We start from the raw sequence: 27,820 nt of genomic DNA, 5'->3' as shown, positions 1-27,820 counted from the left end.
TAATGTCGCAGCTCTTTTCATTAGAAGAGTCGATGCTCTTCTCATAGAAAATCGATGCTTTTCTTATAGAAGAAGCGTCGAAGTTCTTTTCTTAGAAGAAGTCCTATCTTTAAACATCAGAAATTTCTCCCTTAGAAAAACCGAATATCTCCTTATAGAAGATCATAACTCATAAGTCCTCCCTTAGAAAAACAGAATATCTCCTCTTAGAAGATCATAACTCATTTTCATGGAAGACTAGACTATTTTCTCTTAGACGAGAGAGTCTACCCTTAGAAAATATATTCTTTTCGAACATCAGAAAGTCTTATTTGAGAGAACGGGAAACTCTTTTCTTAGAACGCCTGAAGATCTTTTCTAATAAGATCAGAAATCTTTCTGCGAAGACCAGAAGGCCTTCTCCTATACTACAAAGAGTTGTTCTCTTAAAATGCCAGAACATTTTCTCCTGCAGACAAGAAGATTTACTCTTAGATGATCAGAAGATCTCCTCTTAGAACCAGAAAGATTTCTCTTAGAATATCAGGAGGTCTTCTTTCCAAAGTCCGAAACATCTTCTCTCCGAAGACCGGAAATAATAATCTTTTCTTGAATATCTTTCTTTGGCAGACCAGAATGTCTTAGTTAGAAGAATTGAAAATCTCCTCAAGAAGACCAAAAATATTTTCATAGAAGATAACCTGAAGGTTTTCTTCTGGAAGACTTTCATAAAAGGTCAGGATATTTTCTACATAGAACATCTGGGGTTTCATCATATACTCAATCATATACTCGAGCCTTTTCAGCATAATGGATGCTTTCTCATAGAAGAACTGTACAGTCCTTACAAAATGCAAATGGTCTTATTGGGAAAGACCTGGATGTCATTGCATGAAAGAACATTTGTTAAAGTTCCTTTGGTGGAAGAAAAGTTCTCCAGTTTTCAGGAGCCCAAAATCTTGTTATTGAGTAGCCGAATCTCAATTCTTCAAATACTAAAAACCTCGGGATTAATAGAAAACCTGTGGGTTTTCCCATTAAATACCAAAATATCTTCTAAAAGAAAGCCTTCGTGGAAAATCAATTTGGTCGTCGTATAAATGAACAGCAATTCTCCCCCAAAGACCGAAAGGTCTTCTCACAGTAGTCACAATGAAAAAAGAGAAAATCTATGAGGATCTGGAAAATTATCCGAGTATTCTCATTGAAAGCATATAAAACTACTCTCTTTTTTTGGGACGGAGAAGAGCATTTTCTTGATTTCTATGAAAAGAAAATTATATGCTTTCAATGAGGATACTCGGAGAATTTTCCAGATCCTCATACATTTTCTTTTTCTTAATTCTGACTACGATCCTTTCAGAATATACAATTTTGAAAAAATCTCATCTCCAGAGGCAAATAAAAAGTTAATGTGAAGCAAATTACGTCGCCTTCGTTTTGGTGATATTTTTAGGTCATCCCAAATTCGTTAAAATCCGTTGCTTTATTTTTCGCTGAAACAAATTTTCGGCATTTTCGTCTCTACCTTACTATGTTCGAATTGTAGGTGTCTATTAAAAATTGGACTTTTGTGTGGGGATCCTAATGTATTTGCCTATAACTTCATCAAAACAACAATAATGTCGGGACTTTTAGTTATAGGGTTCATCTGAGTCAGATTTATTTATATTTTAAAACATTTACGTTAAAAATGAAAAACAAATTTCCAATAAATATTTAATATGCCTCTAAATGTGTTCAGTATTTTTTTTAAATTAGTTATTTTTTTTAATTTAATTTTTGCAAATTTTAATTTATTTATTTAAGAACACCATCATTTTAACTTTTAACTTTTGATATACAGTGTCTCTCTCTTCATTTTGATCTTTTGTAAATATATTTAAATTTTCCTCCTCTAAAAAAAAAGAAAAACAAAAATATTTATTCTCTCTTTTGCTCTTTTAAATTTTCAAAATACAAAAAATTTTTTTTGTAAACACCTTAAATTGCATATTTTTCTTCCTCCCCTATATAAAAAATTTATTTGATTTTTTTTCAACGAAATAAAAAATAGTTTACGTTTATTTTATTAAATGTTCAATACAAAAAAAAAAAAAAAAACTGAAGAAAAAAATATATACAAAACTTTTGGTTTTAATTTCTGTTCGTTTGTCTCTTTTTTCCTTCCGAACACTACTGCCACAACAAAACCAACAACAGTTACAGACAGTAAAGAAAAAATATAAAAATTTTTTTTTTTTTATTATTATTTTTTTTTTTTTAAATAAATGTGACAGTCAGCTTTTTTCAAATTAAATGTTTTTTAAAAAAAATAAAATACGAAAAAAAAACAAATTCGAAAAATTTTCTCCAAGAAAAAAAAAATTGCAAAACCAAACAAACAACAACAACAAAGTATGTTTAAGTTCCTTTTTTCTAAATTGGTATCTTTTGAGATGGTCCTTGTTGTACATTCGCTATTTACAATAACTTGAAAAAAAAACTAATTAAAATGATTTTAATTTTGTTTTTTTCAAAAAAAAATATTCATTTTATTTATTGCCATTTCATTTACATTTGCAGCTTTATGGAGGTTCAAAATAATTTCTATTTTTTTTTTCTTAATTTTCCTTTGGCCTATTTCGAAACAAAATCCGTCTAAAACTTGTTTTTTAATTACATTTTTATTCTCTTGTTTTATTCTATTCTTTTTTTATATTCTCCATTGTTTCCGTTCCGTTCCTTCGTTCGTACAAACCATGAACGTTAAATTGCAACAAAAACAACAACAAATTTTGTGCGGATGCATTGTTGCCAACCAAACCCACAACAACAACAACAAAAACCGGGTCCAAATTTTAATCACCTCTTCGGTTGGGTTTCTTCTAATTTCTACGTCTTGTTCCTTGTTTGAACATTTCATTTTTTTTTCAAAATTCAAAATTTCAACATCCCTGGAATATATCACATATATGAATAAAAAACCAACAAAATCTTCTCTGTTCTTCTTTTCTCCGAAAATTTCCACAACCAAAAATGAAAAAAACAAAACCAAAACAAAAATCGTATCATCACAAATCCACAAAAAAGGACTTTGAGGTATTAATTTTTACAATTCAAATTCAAAATATTTTGTTAAGAAAAAAAATTAAATCTTAAAAAAACTACATAAAAAGCTAAAAACAACAACCTTAAGTTTTGTTATATTTATAATTGTGTTTAAGCATACTTGTTATTATTTAGTTCCATTACAACAAAAAAATCCCCTCATTTATTCCCCCTCCCCATTTGCAAAAATAAATAACCCCAAAAAATAAAAAAAAAAATCCCCCAGTTGTGTTAATTTCCTTTCCTTTAAAATTTAACTAAAAAAACAAAACAAAATTGTAGTTGTTTTCTTTTTAACTAAAAAACAAAAAAAAAAAAATTAAAAGTAATGCGCTTTTTTGTTTCTTCTGGTCTGAAAACAAATTACAGTTCTTCTTTCCCTTTTCTGCTTTTGATTTTGGTTTTTAGTTATCTCTTCTTTCCATACTTTTGTTAGTTCTTTACAACTTTTACTATTATTGCATTCTGATCTGACCTTAAATGAAAAAAAAAATTGTTCTGTTAGTTATTGTTCTTTACCAAAAAATTTGAAAAAAAAATCGTATTTCCTGTAACTGTATTTAAGTTATTAACCAACAAAAAAAAAACCAAAACAATACGAATTGCAAAATTTTCCTCATTTGTTTTTTGTTTTTAGTTTTTCTTTGTCTTTCTATCGAAGTTGTTGCGTTGATTATTTGTCAAGTTTAGGGCTAAACGTTGCAACACCAACCTCACACCAATGAAAACAAATCTTTACAGCAACAACAACAACAAATATACCACTAACCAAACCAAGTTCTCTTACCAAGTTTATTAGCCACTCGCCAATTACCACCAAATGAAACAGCCTCCACCACCACTCACCACCGCCACACATGTCACACGAAAATATCTCACGCCATCACTTTCAATTTTATATTTTTATTATTTTAGTTACTTTTATGAATATTCAGTTTTTTAGCTTATATGTGTGTATATATAATTGTGTGTAAAACCCAAGACCCTTATTGCATATGATTACTTTTAAAAACGTTCCTATTTAATTTAAACCTAGATTTTTAATTTAGGACAGTTCATTGGGGAAAAATATGCAAATACTACAATATAATTATTTTAAATGTCCAATGGACAAACCCTCCACAACGTTTGTGATTGAAAAAAAAAAAACTTTTAAAATTTAGAAAAAAGGTATAGAAAATACAAGACTTATTATAAGCTACATCCGTCGAGATAAATTTAAATTTAAGAACCAAGGTGATTTTTTCTCCGGTTCGCAAAGGGTTAATAAAGAGAGAGATATAGCGATTCCATTGTAAATTTGAAATTTGTAGGGAAAATTATGAAAGTTATAATATAACTTCATTTACCATTAATTTTTCTCTGGTTTACTACTCCCTCTCTCTCAATATATCTCTCTCTCTCTCTCTCTCTCTTTATTAACACTTTGCGAACCGGAGAAAAAATCACCTTGGTTCTTAAATTTAAATTTATCTCGACGAATATATATATAAATCACATTGGTTCGTGTCTTTGCTAATTAAATTTAAATTTATCTTGACGGATATTTATAAACTTTTCCCAATGAAAAATTGGAAATTAATACAGAAACCTCCAAAGTTTGAAAAATGGTGAGGCATTTTATGTTTAGGCTATCGCAAATACTGGGAGTATGTCTGAAATAACCAAAATTGCGAATATCGGGTGATGCCATTATATGATTGATGTATAAAAAAATCTTTTGAAAAATATTTGAAAATTTTGGAAAAAAAATTCAAACAATTACATTGAAATATGTCGGTTACCAAACCTTAATACCAGTATAGGGGGGATATACGAAAACGTCGACAAAATTGCAGTTCTGTGCCTTTATTCCTTCCATTACAAAGAAGTTTAAAAACACATACTATTCAGAAAAATGCATGAAATATTTATATAATTGAAGCTGCTATATCTTCTTTATAGCCCCACAATAAATAGTGTAAAGGCTTTAGATCGCACGATCTAGGGGGCCAATTAACGGCTCCTGAAGGTCAAAAAAATGTTCACCTAACTCGCCGTCTCTCAATAAGTCAATTTTAACGCGTGCTGCACGGCATGTGGCATGTGTCTTGTTGAAGTCACGTGTCAAGAAAAGTAAAGTTCATGAATTTTGGGTCAAAAAGGTGGATATCATCTCACTGTAGCGCTCACCATTCACAGTTACGTTAGGATTCGCAACATCTTCGAAGATACCACCAGCTCATAAACCGCGACAAACTATGTGGTGTAGGGTATTATGTCTTTGTGCATTTGTTTGTAACATGGAGGAGGAAGCGAGATAGGCCCACAGTTGATTTTGAGGATCTTCATAGAATCACTTTCTGAGTTGATTTATGCATGTCAGTCCGTCTGTCCGTCCGTCTGTCCATGTATTCTTGTGAACAAAATGCAGGTCGCATTTATAATCCGATTAAGATGAAATTTTACAAAAATCATTTGTTTTGCCCAAGGACGAACCCTATTGAGATTGGAGATAATCGGTAAAAAATTTGATATAGCTCCCATATATATCTTCGTCCGATTTGCCTTTTATTGTGCACCAAACGTGTAATATCAGTCCGAATAGTATGAAATTTTTTACATACAACCAAATTAGGCCTGAAAATAAGTAGGCCAAATTTGATCGAAATCGGTTCAGATATAACTCCCATATATATATTGTTCATCCGATTTGTTATTTTTGTCCTCCGCAGCCGTATTATGCACTCTGTAACAACAATATTTGGAACATTAAATAAAACTCTTACTTTTCGAACAGTTCCACCCACGAATAAAATCGAGTAAATCGAAGCTCTGGTCTCGACAAATATGAATATGTTCATGAAATTTGTACCTGGACGTTTCAACTCCGCTCTTCTTTCCACCGAAAATTGTGAAACACATTCAAATTTTCTTCATAATTGTTCGATTAAAGTTTTCCGAAGATAAAATGATAAAAAACATATTTTAATATAGAAAATTTTGTAAATGTAACGATTTTAGTGCCCAAAAATAGTTACTTATTTTGCGCGACATGCCCCTGTTAATGTGTTGGGAATCCGATTTGAAATTGGTTTTTGCAGAATATAACCTTAGCGCATAATTTAGACACAACAAATCGTTTTTTTTGGATATTTTCGAGTTTCAAACCATATTTTCTATGAATTTGAAATTTACAGTCATATTTTTTTCTAACGCTTTTTGGCGATTTATGGTCTTGGGATATTTATTTTATAATACTCTTTACTTAAATATTTATTTCCAGTTTTCTACTAAAATTTTAAGTTTTTTAAAAACATGTCTAAACAACCAACAATAAATACAATACATGGCTAAAAACTACTACCAAAAAAACACCAAAATGAGAATCATACCTTATGTTTTAGTTTGCTTGTGTAGTTGATTTTTGTTGTCTAAAAATATAATAAAAAAAACATTGAAATTATATTATTACACATATATTCATTTTCAAAAGATACTTTTGTATAATTATAAAATGTAGATTTGTAGTAAAAATAAATGACCCAATATTACAAAAAAAAAAAAAAAAAGAACAGAAATGTAATGTATTTAAGGCTTTATGAGCGTTTGAACAGCTGTAACGCATAAAAGGCAACCGCAAATCAAAAAGCTTGAAGTGATTGGAAAATCCTGTGAAAAAAAGAAGAAAACTAATTTTATTTAAAAAATAGATTTAACGGAATATCATGAAAACACTTGAATATAAATTGCCTTCGTTTAGAAGGAAGAAGCATATATAAGCCGCTTTTTACCTGTAAGATGGGAGTTTAGATTTTTACTCAATACTGAATTACGAAACAATGACGTTCACAAAAATGTACTTCGAAACGATTTCACCATATAAAATGAATAAAACGCAGAAAAGTAACCATTTTGAGCCGTGGAGTCCAGACCCTCAGACTTATACGTCCCTCAATTTATTATCAAAATATTTTGATTTTTTTTTGTAAATTTCCTTTTCTTTTTCAGGACGATAACGCTTAATGGCTATAATTCCTGGAGAAAACACCTGACCTTCTTACTTCTATTAAAAAAATGATTTTCAAAATTCTGTGTAAAAATTTTACTCAGCAATCATTTACCGATTAAACTAGTCAAAAATAGGAAGTATTTTTCTATTAGGGACTATTAAAGGACATGTAGACGATAACATTAGACGAATTTCGGCTTTTAAATTTTTGGCAAAAATCGACAATTTTGATACCCAAACCACAAGAAAAAGTAAACTTTGATTTTAAGATTTTTTCAACAACAAAAGTCTACAAATGAAATGTAGGTGAACATTAGAGATCATAGAAATCAGATATAGGGTCTGAAAATATAAGATATATGACCTGCTACGATACGTAGAAAATCGAATTTCATCGTTAACATTTTTCCCCTGGTCCGCTACACTTGAAGTTATGATTGTGAAAATTTGTCATTTTTAGATATAAAACCTTGCCCTAGCATGATATGGGGCCTATTCTAAAAACCTCGAACTACAGTAAACATATTTCCCTAAAATGTTTAAAAGACTTCAAAATATGAAATTACTGCTACGTCAGAGCGAACATGTGACTAGGACCACTAAAACTTAAAATCGGACTTATGGGCTTCTATCAAAACATGGGCCGGCCTTGAATATTATTTGTGGAGAGGATTTCCATATAGCGAGAACCTAAGATATAAAATTGCAGCCAATTTGAAACTTTGAAACTCTTACCTGAAATCTTACAAACGTTGCTAATATGGAAATACCGCCATATCGGGCAATGCCAAATTTATATCGAGGCTGGGACTAAATCGTATGAGAATGTGGAACTTTAATAATACATTGAATCCCTTGGAAGCAATACCGAAAAATGGGCCTATTCTGAAGTTTTTTACAAGGTGAACTTTTTCATTTATTTAGAACCTGTAGTGTCCAATTAAAGCCGATGAGATTAAATGTATGGCTAAAACCTTAATTTTTTCAATCAACTAGAAAAAACGGCGTTAGGTCCGATCTATTTATACCCTTCATAAAAATCGGTTATCCTCAAAATACCTACAATTTGCAAGTTTTATTAGAGGATCTATCTATTTTGAATATTTTTGTGTTAATCGACTCCTAAATAACCACCCAACTTAAACTTTTGGTATTACACGTTTTCCAATCACTTCATATTACAGAAAAATCTAAAATTTCATAGAATAAGTTCGACCCGAACCCATAATAATTTCTCAAATTGCAGCTGAATTTTTCTTATTTCTTTAACATCACCACTCCAGCTCATTGGTGGAAGTAGTCCTTTCTAGGGAAGCTATTATAAATATGTATAAGCATACATATATAATATAGCCTAAGAACTTCAATGTTTTCCGAAGGTACTCCCAGAGAATGGAACTATAACCACCCATGCGGCATTTGGTATAATACACCGTGTGTTTCTGATCGTAAATGCGCCCTCCCCACTTCCCCTTCTATATATTTATCCCAGGCGGCTGTGTATTTTTGTTTTCAGTTCAGTTCAATTTATTGTTGTTGGCTTTAAAGAAATCACAAAATCTGGATAAGTTTGACCAAAAAAAAAACATAGCGCTGAATTTCATATCACCTGCAACACCAAAAAGAACAAAAAAATCACAAAACCCCCCTAAAACAAAAACCAACAAAATGTTGTTCCATGCGGCTGATAAAAATAAATTATTTTTTTTTATGTTTCCAGTATTTATATTTTATTAGTGACCATCTCACAAGTGCTAATTAGAATTTTATGATTTTTCTTCGGTTGTTTTTCTAGAAAAAAAAAAACAAAAATTAAGAGATTAATTGAATTTAAACAAATACAGCTTATAAAAACATTATTTTTCGATTTTTATGTTTACCAAAAACCAAAAAACACTTTTTTCACTCGGCATTTTAATTTGCTTGCTTTGCATTCGTTGACATTTGTTTGTATGTGTGCTTTGCTTTTATTTTCGTTAAATTGATGCTTTGCTTTTTAGAAAACTCCCCCCCACCCACACACACACATAAAAAATAGTATTAATCTGAATTGAATTTTAATAGTTGGCCCAGTAAAAAGCTTTTTATGTTGAACTGCTATCTATCTCTGCTTAAAAATAAATTTCTCATTTTATAGTAATTTTAACACTTTAGTTTTTGAGAGTATATAAAATAATAAAAAACGCTTAAAAATAATTAATATTAAATATGCAAAATTAATTGTGCTTATATAGCTTTGAATTTAAAAATATGACGTCACGAGAGCTAAAGGTATGTTTATACCCTACAACACTATGTGTTGGGGGTATTTATATTTATTTTTTATTTATTTATTTGATTGGTCCAAAAATCATATAACACATCGAAATATTGGTTTCCCAAATAGGAAAGTATATAGTATATATTCCAAATAGAAAGTATATATGAATCTCGCCGAGCAGAGTCGATCTAGTTATGTACGTTCGTCCGTCCGTCTGTCCATGTTATTTTGTAATTACTCTACAGATCGCAATTATGGCTCAATCCTCACGAAATGTTTCATTTAGGTGGGATTATGTCAGAATAGAAGCCTATTATTTTTGGAGATGACCGCATAATATGTAGGGGTTGAAATGGACCAAGAACCCAAAAATTTCCAGATTTTGCAGTTTCCCTACAGATCGCACTTATAGACCAATCGACACGAAAGTTTGCGTGGGACTAGAACTTAGGGCTGTGCAGAAGCCTTCCAATTTTCCATTAAACCGCGAATATTTTTAATCCCGGCGAAATCACAAATAGACGAAAATGTCAACTATGACCGTTACGTAGATGCGGATAGTAAATATATCGGATATATGTAGCGAAATGTATGCAATGTGTATAAACAAAGGAAAGGGACGTTAGCTAGGATGCTTATATCTCAAGAATGGCAGGACCGATTTTGACAAATTTTGTCAAGTCAGAATTCCCTCTTGGCATTTTCCTGATCACACAATTGAAACCAATCGACACGGAATTTTGCATGAGAAGGACAGTGTTAAGGACAGGGAGGAAGTCAAGCATTTTGGATGACCATTGGATTATATTTAGCGGTAACTAACAGCACTTCGGAGTGCGTAAATATTGGGCAAATGTCCTTTGTCAAAAAACTAAGGGTAATATCTGGGCAGTGCTCTATGACATAATTTCAAAAGTGGAATTTTCCAAAATGGTTGTGGATATAAGAGGACTTCTACCATATTGTGATGCTATAGGGCATCACAGCAAGAGGTACCAAAAAGAGTTGGCCAATATATTCCATTTCCATACTTGACCTATGATTCGAAAAACAATTGGAAAAAGCAAAAATTAAAATGCAATTCAAAGAAGTTAAAATTTGGAGCTTCCGGTCCGACATTGTGAACTGTAGCAGTTGATTTTAGCATGACAAAAATATTAATTTAGACTAACCAGAATACTCCCTTCGTCTTAAATTAAACAAGTAAAAAATCTGGTCCGGGCCCAATTTTGAATACCCTCCACCATTTGGAACGAATTTGGAAATTTTCAAAAAAAAAAAAAAAAAAAAAAAAAATCCGATAAAAATTCTATTAAAATATATTTTATTATAGATATATTAGGGTCCATACGACTACGTGGACCTGCACAGGCAACTCTTGTCATAATCCACTACAATATTCAAATGCGAAATTTGAAAAAAAAAAAAAAACGGTGAATAATGTAGGTAAAATCATCAAATACCGAATATAGAGAGGATGATATGGGGGCTATACCAAAACATGCAACAATTTTCTGTTTTAGGCTGTATTATCCATTACGAACTTCAGATACCAAATTTGAAACAATTCCGGAGAATAATGTCGCTAAAATCATCAAATTGCCGAATATCGGGAGGTACCGTTTATGGGGGTTATACGAAGACATGGACCTGCACAGACAATTTTCTGTCCTAGGCCGTAATATCCATTTCGGACTTCAAATACCAAATTTGAAACAATTTCGGTGCATAATTAAAATCCTCCAAATGCCGAATATAGGGAGGTACCGTTATAGGAGTGGGCTATACGAAGGCTTGGCCTGCACAGACAATTTTCTGTCATAAGCTGTAGTATCTATTACGAGCTTCAAATGCCAAATTTGAAACAATTCCGCTGAATAATGTCGCTAAAATCATCAAAATACCGAATATAGGGAGGTACCATTATATGGTGGCTAGACGAAGACATGCACCTGCATAGACAAGTTTCTGTCCTAGGCGGTAGTATCCATTATGAACTTCAAATACCAAATTTGAAACAATTCCGGTGAATAATGTCGCTAATATGATCAAAATACCGAAAATCGGGAGGTATCGTTATGTGGGGGCTATACTAAAACGTGGACCGACATGACCCATTTTCAATAACAACAATCCTGCGGACATAATATACATTTGAGTAAAATTTTATCAATCTTCTTCAATTCGTTCGGAAGCTAGAGTGATTTCCACAGACGGATAGACAGACGGACATCGCTAAATCGACATAGAATTTTGTGCTGATCACGAATATATATACTTTGTGTATTTCGAGGTGTTACAAACGGAATGACAAATGGAGGATATAAAAAAAGTAACTTAAATGGGCGATACTATTGGTATTGGATTTACTCGGAAATGTGGAGCGATAGAACACATTTACGAACTTATTCTTCTCCTTACTCTCATAAAGTCTGCAATTTTGAATTTACATTGAGAGCATTCCACCAACAGATCCTGCATCGGGTTGGAATTTAATTTGAGATATCTGGAAATTTATGTCTGCATTGAACTTTTCGGTGCAGAAAACGTCGAGGATAATGCAGGGTTGCCCATATTCATTCTTTGCGTCAATTGAATTTTGTACGGGAACAAATGCAAATCAATGCGAATAATCCTTTGTAAAGTGGACCGAGCCATGTCCAACTGCTGAGAACGGCGTTTTTGGGATGTTCTTGGGGACCTCTCAACACTGGCTCGTACGGCAGCGATATTCTCGGCCGATCGCCTTGGTCGACTTTTATATGGCCTCTTCGGGTTAGAAAGAGCCTTAAAAGTCGAAAAATTTTTCGTATAAACGCTTAATGGTGTTCTTAGAAGCCGCACTTCTCACATTTTTTAATGTTTTAAAAGCACGTTGAGTTTTTTCACTTCTTCTGTTGAATGTAAATTTCAACTATTTCAGAGCGCTCGCGTGGCGTGTATTGGTTCATGGTAAAAATCTGCTTGGACTGACGCTTCAAACGCGGTATGTCATTAAGCGATGTGACATCTCTGTCAAAAGTTATGTCGTTGCCAGATGGGTCCGTCGAATATGGACAACCCTTTAGGAATATTTTTAACATCAACATTATTTATTGTTTAAGTATGAGATTAGGATCTAGAAGGAGGGGCTTTTCTAAAACTATTTATTACCTTTTCCTTCAATTAAAAAACAAAACCTCTTCATGCGTTCTCTGACAAACTGTGAAGGATGTGGTTGTTAACTAGCCAAACCCATTAGGTAGTTTTATACATTATTTGTATTAACTTATATTAAATAGCTCTGATAATTGAAATAAATAAAGTATTAAGTAGTCAACAGCATATCATAAACATGCCTTTAGCTCTCCTTTTCTTTCATTTCAGACCATATTGCCAGAAAAATTTACAAGCTCTTTGTTATATCGCTTCAAAATCCACTGTTAATTGCTTTAATTGTCGTAATTTATTTGATTGATCTGAATTTGAATGCATGTTGTTTCGGTTACGATTATTATTAATTTATAGTTTTAGCACAGTATTGGAAAAGTTATTTGAAAAGTATTTATACCCTTACCCTTCTAAAAAAAAACAAGAAAACTCCCTCAATAATGTTGAAAGTAATTTTTGTGTTGAAACGAAAACGAAAATAATACACAAACAGATAAGGAATTGAACGCGAATTCAGTTAATTAAATTTCTGCTTTTCTTAAAAATTACAATTTCAGTTTTTCGTTCGTTTGGATCATATACGAAAGTGTTTCACACAAAAGGGTGGCATCTTCGTATTGGAGGAATATAGTAAGTATATGAAAATACCGTTAAAAAATGCATTAAAAATGGGATATTAACTTTGAAAGTCCTTGGCGAATAATATCTAAAAATCTACATTTATGGTTCTTAAAGTCCTTGAAAATTAGTATATAAAAATCCTCGTTTATAGTCCTATAAAAACTTGTTTCTGGCTCCAAAAGTCCAAGAAAAGTAAAGTAGTAGAATTTCAAGCTCAAAATTCTAAAAGTTTTTACGAAAATAGTTTTCTTAATCCACATGCATAGCTCTGAAAGTCCTTGAAAACTTAGTATGTATCCACTTTTTTTAGCTTTAAAACTCCATGAAACAATAATATTGAAAGTTCACTTGAAAATAAAATCAACTTAAACCAGTACTTAAAAACAACGATTATAGCACTGAAAGCCATTAAAAACTAGTACTTAAACATCCAGGTTTATAGTTCTGAAAGCTCTTGAAAAATGTACTTAGAAATCCTGAAGTCCTTGAAAAGTAGCACTTAAAAAATCCACGTTTATGGCTCTAAAAGTCCTTGAAAAATAGAACTTAAAAATCCACGTTTGTAGCTCTAAAGGTCCTTGAAAAATACTACTTAAAAAATTCTCTCAAAAGGTCCTTGAAAAATACTAATTAAAAAATCCTCTCAAAAGGTCCTTGAAAAATAGTACTTAAAAAATCCACGTTTAGCTCTAACGGTCCTTGAAAACCAATACTTAAAAAATCCACGTTTAGCTCTAAAGGTCTTTGAAAAATAGCACTTAAGAAGTCCACGTTTAGCTCTAATGATCCTTGAAAAATAGTACTTAAAAAATCCACGTTTACCTCTAACGGTCCTTGAAATATAGTACTTAAAAAATCCACGTTTACCTCTAACGGTCCTTGAAATATAGTACTTAAAAAATCCACGTTTGAAGCTCTAAAGTTTCTTGAAAAATAATACTTAAAAAATCCTCTCTAAAGGTCCTTGAAAAATAGTACTTAAAAATCCACGTTTATAGCTCTGAAAGTTCTTAAAAAATAGTATTCAAAAATCCACGTTAATAGCTCTAAAAATCCTTGAGAAATAGTACTTAAAATATCCAAGTTTTTAGCTCTGAAAGTCCTTGAAAAATATTACTTTAAAAATCCACTTTTAGAAGAATAGTTATTAAAAAAGTCCACGTTTATAGCTCTGGAAATTCTTGTTGAAAATCCCCTTTCATAGCTCTGAAAATCCTTGAACAACGGTACTTAAAAAATCCACTTTTATATCCATCCACGTATGAAGCTCTAAAGGTCCTTGAAAAATAGTACTTACAAAATCCACGTTTATGGCTCAGAAAATCCTTGAATTATAGTACTTAAAAAATCCACGTTTATAGCTCCGAAAGTCCTTGAAAAATAGAACTTTAAATTTCACATTTATAGCTCTGAAAGTCCTTGAAGAATAAAATAAAAAATCCACGTTTACAGCCTAGAAAGTCCTTGAAAAATAGTACTTAAAAATCCGCGCTTATAGCTCTGAAAGTCCTTGAATAACAGTCCTTAAAAAATCAACGTGTATGGCTCTGAAAGTCCTTGAAAAATTGTACTTAAAAATCCACGTTTACAACCCTGAAAGTCCTTGAAAAATAGTACTTAAAAATCCATGTTTATAGCTCTGAAATTCCTTGAATACTAGTCCTTAAAAATCCACGTTTATGGCTCATTGAAAAATTGTACTTATAAAATCCACGTTTCAAGCTCTGAAAGTCCTTGAAAAAAAAGTATTTAATAGTCCAGGTTTTTAGATTTGAAAGTTCTATAAAATATGTATTAAAAGTCCATGTTTATAGCGCTAAAAGTCCTTAAAAACTAGTATTAAAAATTCCAGGTTCATAGCTCTGATAGTCTTTGAAAAAGGATCTGAAAGCCTTGAAAAAAAGTTTTGAAAAGTCCACGCTTGCAGCTCTAAATGTCCTTGCAAGAATATATCTGAAAATCCATGAAAAAACAATTATGTCCACGTCTATATTTATAAACGTCCTTGAAAAATGTTTATTTTTAATCGACGTTTACAGTTCTTAAGATCAGTGGAAAAAAGTATTTCAAAATCCAGGATAAGCTATATAAACCTTTAAATTTCAAAACTATCATTCTGGGCGTCATTGATAATTATTCAGGAAATTTTTAAATTCTGGGAAAAAAATTATAATCCATGAAAAGTCTTGAAATTTTTTTCAAAAAAAAAAAATAAATAAATGATAAATAAATATTTAAAAAACAAGCTGCTGAAACCCTTTCTAAAAAGTCCATAAAACCGCCCCAAGACTCTCGTCAAAACTTCAATATTCAAAATTAGAAACTAAAACTTACAAATCCATTTTGTTTCTTTTCATTTCAGATCCTAAAACACGCCAGCTAATACAACGAAAATATAAATCGAACATGGTAAGTTCAATCTTTCAAAATGATTATTATTTAAATTATTATTAATTATTTTCCCAAAAAAGTTAAAGCAATCATTTTTAAGTTTGTGCACGTTTCTGAACATGTTCATCTTTTCTAACACATTTGAATTTTTTTGTTAAAAAACAAAGTCGATTGCAAACATTGTTATATAACTTAAAAAAATATTTAATAAAACGTAATAATAATTTTCTAAACAAAAAAAATCGTTAAAAAATATTTAAAATTAGATTTTTGACAGCTTTTTTAAAATTACTTGCAAAAGTTAACATCAAGAGCAAAATGGTTAGAATCACAAAATTATACATTTATTTGATTATTTGAATATTTCCAGTGTCCTCACTTACAATTGTCCTTAAACTCTGAGTCCAATGTTCCCAAGTGCAATGTTTTCTTTTAAGAAGAAAAATTTAAATATAAATGTCTGTCTAGAATCGCAGAAAAATGAATATTTCGAAATGAATTGGTAGAAATGAAAACTACATATTAAATAAGTAAAATTTAAAAAAAAAAACAAGTTAAAAAGTATCAGTCGGTATTGCCACCAAAGATATACCCTCAGCCTATGTTCGATTATCTAAATATATTTTGACTAGTGTTAAGGTTATTCAAACGTTTGACCCTCTATGGAGCAGATCCCGAAGGAATGGGCCAATATTGCCCATTTCCTATCGGACCCAAAATATGATATAAATATTTCGACAGATGTGCCAAGTCTAAATGGAATCGGATGTTAATTTATGAGCTTCATGGGTACTCAAAATTTCAGACAGACAGACGGACGGACGGACATCGCTAAATCGACTCCAAATGTTCTGAAACGGATTTGGTCCAAAGAGACCTAGGGTCTAAAACCGTTATTTTGACTAGGCACGTTTTGACCGTATCAAATGATATATACCCTCTGTAGCCATATGGCTGAGGGTATAAAAAAAAACAAATTTTTTGCACAGAAAGAGAAAGGCTAATCCGAATTTGCTCTAACTTTACAAATCCTAATATTTGCGTCAGTCCTAGGTCAGGTGCGAAAATGAACAATATCGGTCCACTCCATCAGGGACCTCCCCCACAAAGGGTCAAAATTTTGAATAATTACAACTTTTATACAATGTCCGAACGTCTTCAAATTTCACACATTCCAATATTTTTATAAACCCAAGATCTGGTGTCAACATGGAATGTATCGGTCCACTCCTTCTGGTACCTCCCCCACAAAGTGTCGAAATTTTGAATACCCATGAAGCTCATAAAACGCCAAATTAAGATCCGATTCCATTTAGACTTGGCACATCTCAATATTTCTATCACCATAAGATCTGTTACAAAGGTGGTATAGATCGAACCATTTCTTCTGGTACCTCCCCTATACATAGGGTTCAAGATTTTGAAAAACAAAACGCACAAATAAAGCTAAATAAGCATCAAACTCTTTTCAAATTTCACACACACAAATATTTTTGCTAACACAAAATCTGTTGTGAAGTTTATACGAAGGGTCACAATTTTCAATAATTTTATCTGTCATAACTTTCAAAACAATTTAGCAATTCTTTACTGTTTGCTATGCTCAAATATTTCTCTCAATAAGAAGCCTGATATAAATATGAAATTTATCGGAATTTATGATTTCGCATAAAATTTGACATAAATAACTTTTCTTGTAATTTTGCCCCATATTTCGCTTAATATCAGATGAAGTATAAAAATGAAATATTTCGGTAGACTCTATATGATACATCACGCACTTTTTAACATTTTCTAAAAATTATTACATATCTCATATAAAGTAAGGGGTGAGTCGATATAGTCCATACCAGAAACGTTGGAATAGTTATATCATATTTTTGAGTCTGATACGAAATATACAATATTGGCCCATTCCTTCGAAACCGGCTCCATAGAGGGTCAAACGTTTGAATAATTGTAACACTAGCCAAATATATTTCGATTATTTAATCGAACATAGGCTGAGGGTATATATCTGTCGGCAATACTGACTGATACTTTTTAACTTGTTTTTTTAAATTTCGACCTTTTGTGGGGGAGGTACCAGAAGGAGTGGGCCGATATTGTTCATCTTAACACCAGACCTTGGGTTAACATAAATATTGGGATGTGTGAAATTTGAAGACAATCGGACTCTTACATAATATTTTATGAGAGTTGTAATTATTCAAAATTTTGACCATTTGTGGGGGAGGTAGTTGATGGAGTGGACCGATATTGCCCATTTCACCTGACCTAGCACTGACGCAAATATTAGGATTTGCAAAGTTGGAACAAATTCGGATTATCCTTTCTCTTCCTGTGCAAAAAATATATTTTTTGAAAATTTCGACCTTTTGTGGGGGAGGTACCAGAAGGAGTGGACCGATATTGCCCATCTCCGAACTCGATCTAAGTTTGACAAAAATATTACGTTGTAGCCAATTTGGACCAAATCGGATACTCCCTTCGAGAGTTATCGTGCGCACCAGCCAGCCAGACAGACGGACGGACATCGCTAGATCGACTCCAAATGTTCTGAAACGGATTTGGTCCAAAGAGACCTAGGGTCTAAATCCGTTATTTCGACTAGGCACGTTTTGGCCGTATCAAATGATATATACCCTCTGTAGCCATATGACTGAGGGTATAAAAAACATTGCATCGGCCGGGAATCGAACCCGGGCCGCCCGCGTGGCAGGCGAGCATTCTACCACTGAACCACCGATGCCTGTGTGATAGTGTGGTTGTACCAGCAGACATATATTTTTGTTTACATTTAATAATATATGAAACTAAAAATTATTGATTTTATTTAAAAGATCGCTGTTTAGTTTTCCAAACCTTAAAGTTGAGATATTCTTATCGAGAAAAATATGAATAAATTGGAAGTTTGAAATAATTTAACAATACATAAATTGTTTAAATGTGTTTACGTGCATAGTTTACAAATTATTTATAAATACTTTACTTATTTTATAAATAATTTGTTAACTATACACGTAATTTGTAAATTATACAAGTAAACCTATTTAAATAATTTATTGGATTTTAAATTATTTTAAAATCCCAACATATTCAAAATCTGAACTTTACAGTTTTGAAAACTAAGCACTGATCTTTTAAATAATTCCAATATTGATTATTTTCATACATTATTAAATGTAAATAAATATATAAATGCTAGTGAAGCCACACTAACACACAAGCATCGGTGGTTCAGTGGTAGAATGCTCGCCTGCCACGCGGGCGGCCCGGGTTCGATTCCCGGCCGATGCAATGTTCTTTTATCTCTTTCATTCGATCTTAAGGAGATGTAGTTAAATAGTACTTCAATATATAGATTGTCAGTTTTTGTCCATGATTCCGTTAAGCAGTTATTGTGACGTTTATTTAAATATTTCTTCTTACATTTGTGAAAAGATAACTTTAACCAGGCAAACGTTTGATAATTCCATCAATGGAGAATAAAATATGCCCGGATATTAAATATCAAGTGTTAAGTTTAAATAGCAAATTGTAAAAAATGTGGACTGATTTCAATTTTTAACAAGTTAAAAAGTATCAATCGACTTTTCCGACAGATATTTACCCTTAGCCAATGTTCGATTATTTAAATATATTTTGACTTCTGCTATGATTATTAAAATTGTTGAACCTCTATGGGATATGTTCCGAAGGAATGCGCAAATATTGTCTATTTCGTAACGGACGTAAATAAATATGATATAAATATAGCGACGTACCAGGTTTGGACTATATTGGACTATATTTTTAAAAAATGTTAAAATATGCGTGATGTACTTCATATAATACCGATAAAAATATTGATAAGGGCAAAAATATAAGAAAATCGAACATTTATATCCAATTTTATGCGAAATCATTAATTCCATATTCATCTCATATTTCTGACTGAGACAAATATTTAGTTGTAAAGAATCGCCGATCATTTCGGAAGTTATGACAGATAAAGGCATTGGAAATTGTGAACCTTTGTGGGTGAGTTACCAAAAATATTTGGATGTGTGAAATTTGAAGAGAGTAGGATGATTTTTTCGCTTTCTTTGAGCGTTTTGTTTTTCAAAATCTTGAACCGTATCTGGGGGAGGTACCAGAAGAAATGGTCCGATCTCTACCGTCTTTAGAATATATCTTGTGTTGATGGAAATATTGAGATGTACTGAATGCAATCGAATGTTAACTTCGCGTTTTATGAGCTTCATGGATAATCAAAATTTTGACCCATTGTGGGAGAGGTATTTGATGAAGTGGACCGAAATATCCCATCTTCACAGCAGATCTTATGTAAGTAGAAATCATGGAATGTGTGAAGTACGAAGAAAACCGGATTTTGCAATCGTTTTGATTATTCAAAATGTTGATCCTTTGTGGGGTAGGTGCCAGAAGGAATGGTCCGTTACCTACCACCTTTATAACAGATCTTCTATTGAAAAAGTATTAAGATGTGCCAAGATTGAATTGAATCGGAATATCGGTCCACTCCTTTTGGTAAATTTTGAAAAAATATATTTTCTGGACAGAAAGAGAAAGGATAATCCGATTTTGCTCCAACTTTGCAAATCCTAGTATTTGCGTCAATGCTAGGTCAGGTGCGAAATTCATGAAGTACCTCCCCCACAAAGGGTCAAAATTTTGAATAATTACAACTTTTATAAAATGTGATGTAAGAATCCGATTGTCTTCAAAATTAACACATCCCAATATTTATGTTAACCCAAGGTCTGGTTTTAAGATAAAATATATCGGCCCACTCCTTTTGGTACCTCCCCCACAAATGGTCTAAATTTTCAAATTTGATCGAAAATTTAATCGAACTTTGTAAATCCTAGTATTTGCGTCAGTGCTAAGTCAGGTGCGAAAATAGACAATATTGTTCCACTCCATAAAGTACCTCCCCCACAAAGGGTCAAAATGTCGAATAATTACAACTTTTTGTCTTCAAATTTCTCACATCCTAATATTCATGTTAACCCAGGGTCTGGTATTATGATAGAATATATCGGTCCACTCCTTCTGGTAAATTTTCAAAAATAAAATATTTTTCCTGCACAGAAAGAGAAGGGATAATCCTATTTTGATCCAACTTTGCAAATCCTATTATTTGTATCAGTGCTAGGTCAGGACCGAAAATGGACAATATCGGCCCACTCCATCAAGTACCTCCCCCACAAAGGGTCAACATTTTGAATAATTATAACTCTTATAAAATATGAGGTAAAAGTCCGATTGTTTTTATATTTCACATATTCCAATAGTTATGTAAACGTAAGATCTGCTGTGAAGATGGAATATCGGTCCACTCCTTCTGGTACCACAAAGGGTTAAAATTTTGAAAAACATAACACAAACGAACCTTTTTTGCTAACACAATATCTGTTGTGTTGTGGTATCTCACCTACAAAGGGTCACAATTTCCAGCACTTATATCTGTCATAACTTGCGAACTTGCAACTTGCTATATCTAAATATTTCTCACAACCAGAAACCTGGGATGAATATGGAATTTATGATTTCGCATAAAAGTGGATATAAATGTTCGATTTTCTAGTAATTTTGTCCATACCAATATTTTTAAGTGTATTAGATGAAGTATAAAAATGGAATACTTCGATCGACTGGTCGACTGATACCTCACGCAAATTTTAACATTTTCCAAAAATTATCACATATCTCAAATAAACTGAAGGAAGTAACCAATACAGTCCAAACCTGGCACGTCGCAATATTTATATCATATTAATAAGTCCGATACGAAATGGACAATATTGGCCCATTCCATCGAAACTTACTCCATAGAGGGTAACAATTTGAATAATCACAAAAGAAGTCAAATATTTAAATGGTGGAACATTGGCTGAGGGTGGAAATTACCCCTTAATAGGTAATATGTGTTTTCACACCTTTTAAATTATGCTCCAAAACTGGAACCCGGAATTTATGGTCATATCTCCGGGAAATTAAAGGAAAAAGTACTTTATTGAAATCAGGGTAAAACAGCCACATCTGGAAAAAAATTCAAAAAAAAGAGGTCTCTAAAGAAGAATTTTTTCCAAGTTCTTGTAAAAAAAAACAATTTACCGATAATTTTTCTAACTGAAATAATACGCTTTTTTAAGACCCAAAATATTTTTTATATACTCCTAGTTACTGTTCGCAACCGACTTCTGTTATGTTCTGTATAAAAACTATATCCAAACGATTTATTTTCTTTCTTAAATTCTTTAATATTGTTTTTGTTTCTTTTTATGTAAATGTCAATTTATGTGTGTGTGTGTTTGTGTATGACTCACATACTGTATGTAAATTTACAAAAATGCATACATTTGTGTACTTGTCCCAAACTAAAAAAAATCCAAAATCATGCGAACTAAAAACACCAAACCACCCAAACAAACAATCTAACAAATTTAACACCAACACACTTAACAAACATCATTACTAACAACAAAAACTATGGTCAAAATGCTCCTAACATCACCCGATCAAAACTAAAAATTCGAAAATCAATAAATTGAAATGGGCCACAGGCAGCAGAGGCTGCATTTTGCCTACATCGCATGTTTAGCATAAGATTTGCCAAGAGGCTAATGCAGCATCCGGATATAATGGAGCAGCGGCGTTACAAGGATTCCAATGATAATCTGACCGACACCAAGAAGTATCTGAAGCAGAAGGGTGGAAGTTCATTTACAGTCTCGTCCAGTGATGAAGAGGATAGTGGCGACAATGATGATGATGATAATACAGGAGGCCTTCTTTAAGCAAAACTTATTTTCTTACACTAGACAACAGTTTTTTTTCAAAAAAAATAAAAACAAAAAAATGCTAAATTTACACTTTCCAATAATAAAACGTAGTTACAATGCTTTAAAATAATTTCTGCTTTCTTAAACGAAATAAAACTGGAAATCTTAGATGCAAAACAAAAATTTACTAAAACCACACTGCATGCGTTTCATTTTTTGGCGGATTTGAAATTAATTCTTTTCTTGTTTTTTTTTCTAACTGAACTCATCTTCATCTCCTAGCTCCTAGCTAACTGTTAGACTACTTGTCTTTTTTTCTACCAAAAATAAAATTATTAATAAAATGTTTTCCCCATTTTTAACTTCGTGAATTAACCCCTTGGCCAGGCCGATCAAATTTGCTATTCGGTCTTGTGTGTCTTCTCCTATGTGGCGGCTGGACAAGATCAAAACCAAAAGAAGAATCCGGTTGTTATAACACCCCAGATACAGGATATTCATGCCCAGCAAAAACAACAACAACAACATCAGCAGCAACAGCAACAACATATGTCATCTACAACCACATCATCTGGTGGCCATGGTTCCACTACCACACTGACAAGTTCCAATAAAACAGCTCATTTGCCTTCACAGCAACAGAACAGCAATCGACAACAGACCATAACAATACGTCACACGCAACCCATGCAGAAACCAAGTATTACAACATCCACGGTTCAGCCTCAGTCACGTTTGGTTCATACCAATGTCAAGACTCATACCACAGCTACAACCACAATTTCTGCGACAAGTGGCAAGGGAACCATACAACAGCAGCAGCAGCATCATTCGCAGCAGCCACAACACTACCAACAGCAACAACAACACACAATCTCCACAACTACATCGCACAAACAATTACAAAAATCCACATCCGAGAAAGTCTCCTCCCAACCCAAGGCTCATCCTCCGCTTGGGGCCCGCAAAAGCAGCAGTGTTTCAGCCACCACCGGGCCATTACCTCAACTACCACCTCGCATACCATCACAGACTTCAACGGAAAGTGTGGTGGCCACCTCGCCCACCCCCTCTACTGGCTCATCGGGACGAAGCTCACGTGGTCCACCACCAGGACCACCGCCTGCCATACCACCACGGACCGGTGCCATAGCACGCAGTGGCTCGGTACAACACTCCACCATGACCGCCCAGGGTGTACGTCCTTTTGTACGGCAAATTTCCACCAACTCCACACCACCCCAATACACGCCCCAACCACCTCCGGCCTTTGTCATACCCAAGAGGCACACCACCATGCAGCGGGCCTCATCCATGGCCACACCAAATCCAACGATTATCAACACTGCCGCTTTGTTTACCACGTGCATGACTGCTGCGACGCACTCATCGGCAGCCAATACCTCTGCAGCACCATCCACAACCAGCACCACACCCTCACCCTCCTCGCTTCCCTCACCCCATAACTTGCAGAAACGTCCCTCGTATGGCAGTGTCAGTTTGGGCTCCTCCCTCTCCACATCGCCCAGCTCCAATAACGGTGGTAGCAGCTCCACTTCACCCCAGGCCCACCGCAAACACTGACGAAGGAGTTCCTTTTTCAAAATTGTTGGCATAGGTGGCGGGAAGGACAGTTGGAAAGATAGCGGGAAGGAAAGTGGCAGCAAGGACGCGAGTCACAAGGATTCGAGCCATGCCACCGCCAGTGGTGTTGGTGGCGGCGGTGGTGGTCGTTCCGGCGATGAACCGCATTCTCGAGAAGCCTGTCGTTCCATGTGTCTACCTTGGCTATAGATGTAGTAAAACTAGTAGAAATATTCAAACTCAAGAAACCTACAAATCTTTGAAAAAACAAACATATAAACACACAAATCTAAGCGAAAAACATAACTACAGTTCAAAATGGTAATAAGGGTATTCACGAAGGGAGGACTGTAATTAAGCAATTGTTGAGGGGTTGTTGAGCCTAAAATGTTACAGAACTAAACTTAAAATTTGAAATTAACTTAGTTTGTTCATTAAGAAATGAATTTGTTATGGGGACTCAGGCTGAAAGGAATTGGAGAGAACTTTCCTCCAGCAAACTCTCCCAAGTTGTTCGAATTATATGTTAAAGAAGTTGGAATGCTGGCCATAGCTAGACAAGCTGAAAGTAATAGTCACAACCTTCCAGCTTTTAATGCCTGACAGTAACAATAAACTGACATGGACTATATGTAGCATTACGTTGGGCGCCACTTACTTCGAAAGAAGAAATACCGCGGTTTTCTGTTGATTGAGATTATGTTATTCAAGTGAAATACAGAAGGTATGCTACTATACTGTTAAACATTATGTTGTTCCATCGCTTGTTTCACACTCTCTCTACTCGAACACCTTTTCTCTTTGCCCTCTCTTCAGCCTTTCAACCTTTAGCAGACCACGTTGGGCGCCACTTACTACATAAACACTTTGGGCTGTATCCATTTACTGCACTTCTGAATTTTATTGCCAGAGAAAAAAAAATAAAATAAAGATCAATTTTTATAGCACAAACTGTTAGGAAGTACAAGTAGTACCACGTTGGGCGCCACTTATTACAAAACATGGTAATACTGTTTTATATCAATTGAATGTGATTTTTATTTTATTATATTGTTCTTTTTATTTTCTTCCTCCATTTGCCAAGACCTTTCAAAATATAAAAGACCATGTTGGGCGCCACTTACTACATGGAAATTTTGCGCTACATCCATTGACTGTAGTTCTGAATTTTATTAATTTTTTAATAGATTTTTTTCTAAGCAGCTAATGTAATCTTAAAAAGGACAAAGTTATATGACGTTTATTTGTAGCATCACGTTGGGCGCCACTTACTACAAAAGTGAAAAATACCGTGTATATTATTATCATTAATCATTAGCTTTCTCTTTGTTTTGACCTGAACCCTTTAAAGGCTCACATTGGGCGCCACTTACCACAGACGTGAAAATATTGCGCGACATAAAATGATTGCAATTTTGCAAAGATTGCAATGGTCGAAGAAAAAAATTCCCATAAATTTTCCATTAATCAATGATCAATGAAATCTATGTAGAACCACGTTGGGCGCCACTTACTACAGACGTAAAAACACAGTGTTATATCAATGGAATATGATTTTAATAATGTTTTTTTTTTTTTCTTTATCTTTGTCTAGGCCTTGCAACCTTTGAAAGCACACGTTGTCCGCCACCTAATACAAACTATGAAAATATTGCCTGATAAGAAATTACTGATCTTCTGCTATTATAGCCAAATTTTTTTTTTTGCTACAAATGTATCTTTTAACGAATTACGTTATTTTACAAACGACAACCTTATATAAAGTGTTATGGCTGTTACGGCAGCCCACACCATCATCATGGCCGGCGCTTGAGTTCTGGTGGCCAAACGAAGGTATAGATTTTCAGCTGACCTCTTTGGCAAGTAAACACAATCATTTTGTTTGTTTACAAACTGCTGAACACCGAATTTTTTCTCGTCGGAGAAACCCCAAATTCGGCAGTTCACCACTTTCGGCCAAGCGGAGCAACTCTTTAGCTCTTTTAATTCTATTTTCTTTCTGTTGCGGTGTAAGTTCTTGCACTTCTTTCAACCATTCTGCTTCTTTCGAACCATTCTGCTGATGTTGCTGTTTTCTTCTGTCAATTTCCTTGACGTCAGGCTACGCTATGGTATCGAGCGATGATCCGAGACACAAAAGATTTATTCACATTTAAATGCTGGAGTGCTCTAACGAGGCCAGTTGTGGTTTTCCAGACAAATATAAAGAAATCACACTATCACGCTTGAATTCAATCACGAATAACTTTTTTTCCGGGAAGATTCTCACCAAAATGCTTTTGTACCCTTATGAACAACATAATGAACTGTCAGTGGAATAATTTTAACAGCTGTCGAACGAGTGGCTTGGAAATGACAGCAGTCTGAATTTGTGTGCTGCTTTTTTTTCGAACCCTGTAATTGTCCTTTTTATTTAATGACAGATTTTAAAGTGAAATTAACATTTCAAAAATATTTTTCGTTTCTATTTCCTCTTTCCTAGGAAATGAACATAAAATAGAACCCCCAACAATTGGTTGATAACATATTCTCCCCTACGCAAAGCAAAAGTATTCATATCTAACTAAAATGAAATGCTTTAACTCTATGAACAAAACATGCTTGTTTGCAAAATAATAAAATTAAATATACCAAAAAAAATTGTTACTATTATTATTAATATTATTATTATTATGGTTATTATTATTATTATTATTATTATTATTATTATTATTATTATTATTATTATTATTATTATCATTATTATTATTATTATTATTATTATTATTATTATTATTATTATTATTATTATTATTATTATTATTATTATTATTATTATTATTATTATTATTATTATTATTATTATTTTTATTATTTTATTATTATTTTAATTCTTATTATTTTTATTATTATTATTATTATTATTATTATTATTATTATTATTATTATTATTATTATTATTATTATTTATATTATTATTATTATTATTATTATTATTATTATTATTATTATTATTATTATTATTATTATTATTATTATTATTATTTTTATTATTATTTTTATTCTTATTATTATTACTATTATTATTTTTATTATTATTTTTATTCTTCTTCTTCTTCTTATTATTATTATTATTATTATTATTATTATTATTATTATTATTATTATTATTATTATTATTATTATTATTATTATTATTACCATAATTTTTATGTTTTCAATTACTATTGTGTTTTTAATATTTTATTTTATTTTTTTCAATATTTATTATTATTTTTATCATTATACAAAATAAAAAAACAGCTGACGCTGGTATATTTTTATTGAGAACAAAAATTAATTTTTTTTATACATTTCCGTTTACACAAAGAGTTTCCAATTTAAAAAAACTTGTTACATTTTATTGTTATTAGTTTATCAGATACCTATTTACCATCTAGCTAGTTACAATTTTTAAATGAATTTCTGTTGTTAAAAGATTTTTTTATTTTCTTAATTCTTAAAATAGCCATAGTTCCATTTTTCAACTTCTTCACAATAAAGACAAAAAAACAGCAGAGTTTCCCCATAACTGAGAATAATTACGACTACTAAATATTGACTACACAATAATTACAATAAAAAATAATAAAAATAACAACACTAAAACTTGTCCTTGAAAAGCTTTAACAATAAAAATAAATAAATTCAAATAACTATTAAAATATGAAACAAAAAAATCATTAATTAATTAAAAATAAAATAAAAAAGTAAACTATAACTAACTACAAAAAGTATGTAAATCGATGTATGAATGTTGTATAAATGTGTTTTTCGATGTAATAATGAAACAATTCCTATTTAAAGAAAAAAATAAAAAAAAAAACAGAAATTAAGAAAAATGAAATAAATATTTGCAATAATTATACACACAAATGATACATACATAAATTATTATACATACATACATATTGACATAATCAGTAATTTGTGGACACAAAATAA

At 32.4% G+C, this 27,820-nt stretch overlaps 1 protein-coding gene and 2 non-coding genes across 4 annotated transcripts in view; 2 read left to right on the top strand and 1 right to left on the bottom strand.

Annotated features, from left to right (window-relative positions):
* Positions 1–24,129, top strand: part of LOC131805970 (MAP kinase-activating death domain protein-like) — a 145,298-nt gene extending 121,169 nt beyond the window's left edge. Inside the window, exons 23-25 of one of the 2 annotated variants that reach the window (XM_059129778.1) lie at positions 13,028–13,100; positions 15,454–15,500; positions 22,661–24,129. In XM_059129778.1, the coding sequence (XP_058985761.1) occupies positions 13,028–13,100; positions 15,454–15,500; positions 22,661–23,857 (1,317 nt within the window). In that variant the 3' untranslated portion in view covers positions 23,858–24,129. Of the gene's footprint in view, positions 1–13,027; positions 13,101–15,453; positions 15,501–22,054; positions 22,523–22,660 lie in introns of those variants that run through there. The other variant, XM_059129779.1, reaches the window with a different exon arrangement.
* On the bottom strand, positions 18,164–18,234 carry TRNAG-GCC (transfer RNA glycine (anticodon GCC)). The gene has a single exon. It is a non-coding gene; the product is annotated as a tRNA-Gly (tRNA).
* Positions 18,712–18,782, top strand: TRNAG-GCC (transfer RNA glycine (anticodon GCC)). The gene has a single exon. It is a non-coding gene; the product is annotated as a tRNA-Gly (tRNA).
* Positions 24,130–27,820: the final 3,691 nt, after the last annotated feature.

Source organism: Musca domestica, unplaced genomic scaffold (assembly GCF_030504385.1).
Source record: "Musca domestica strain aabys unplaced genomic scaffold, Musca_domestica.polishedcontigs.V.1.1 69, whole genome shotgun sequence".
NCBI lineage: Eukaryota > Metazoa > Arthropoda > Insecta > Diptera > Muscidae > Musca > Musca domestica.
The sequence above is the reverse complement of the archived record's forward strand: the minus strand, read 5'-3'. Positions and strand labels throughout refer to the sequence as shown.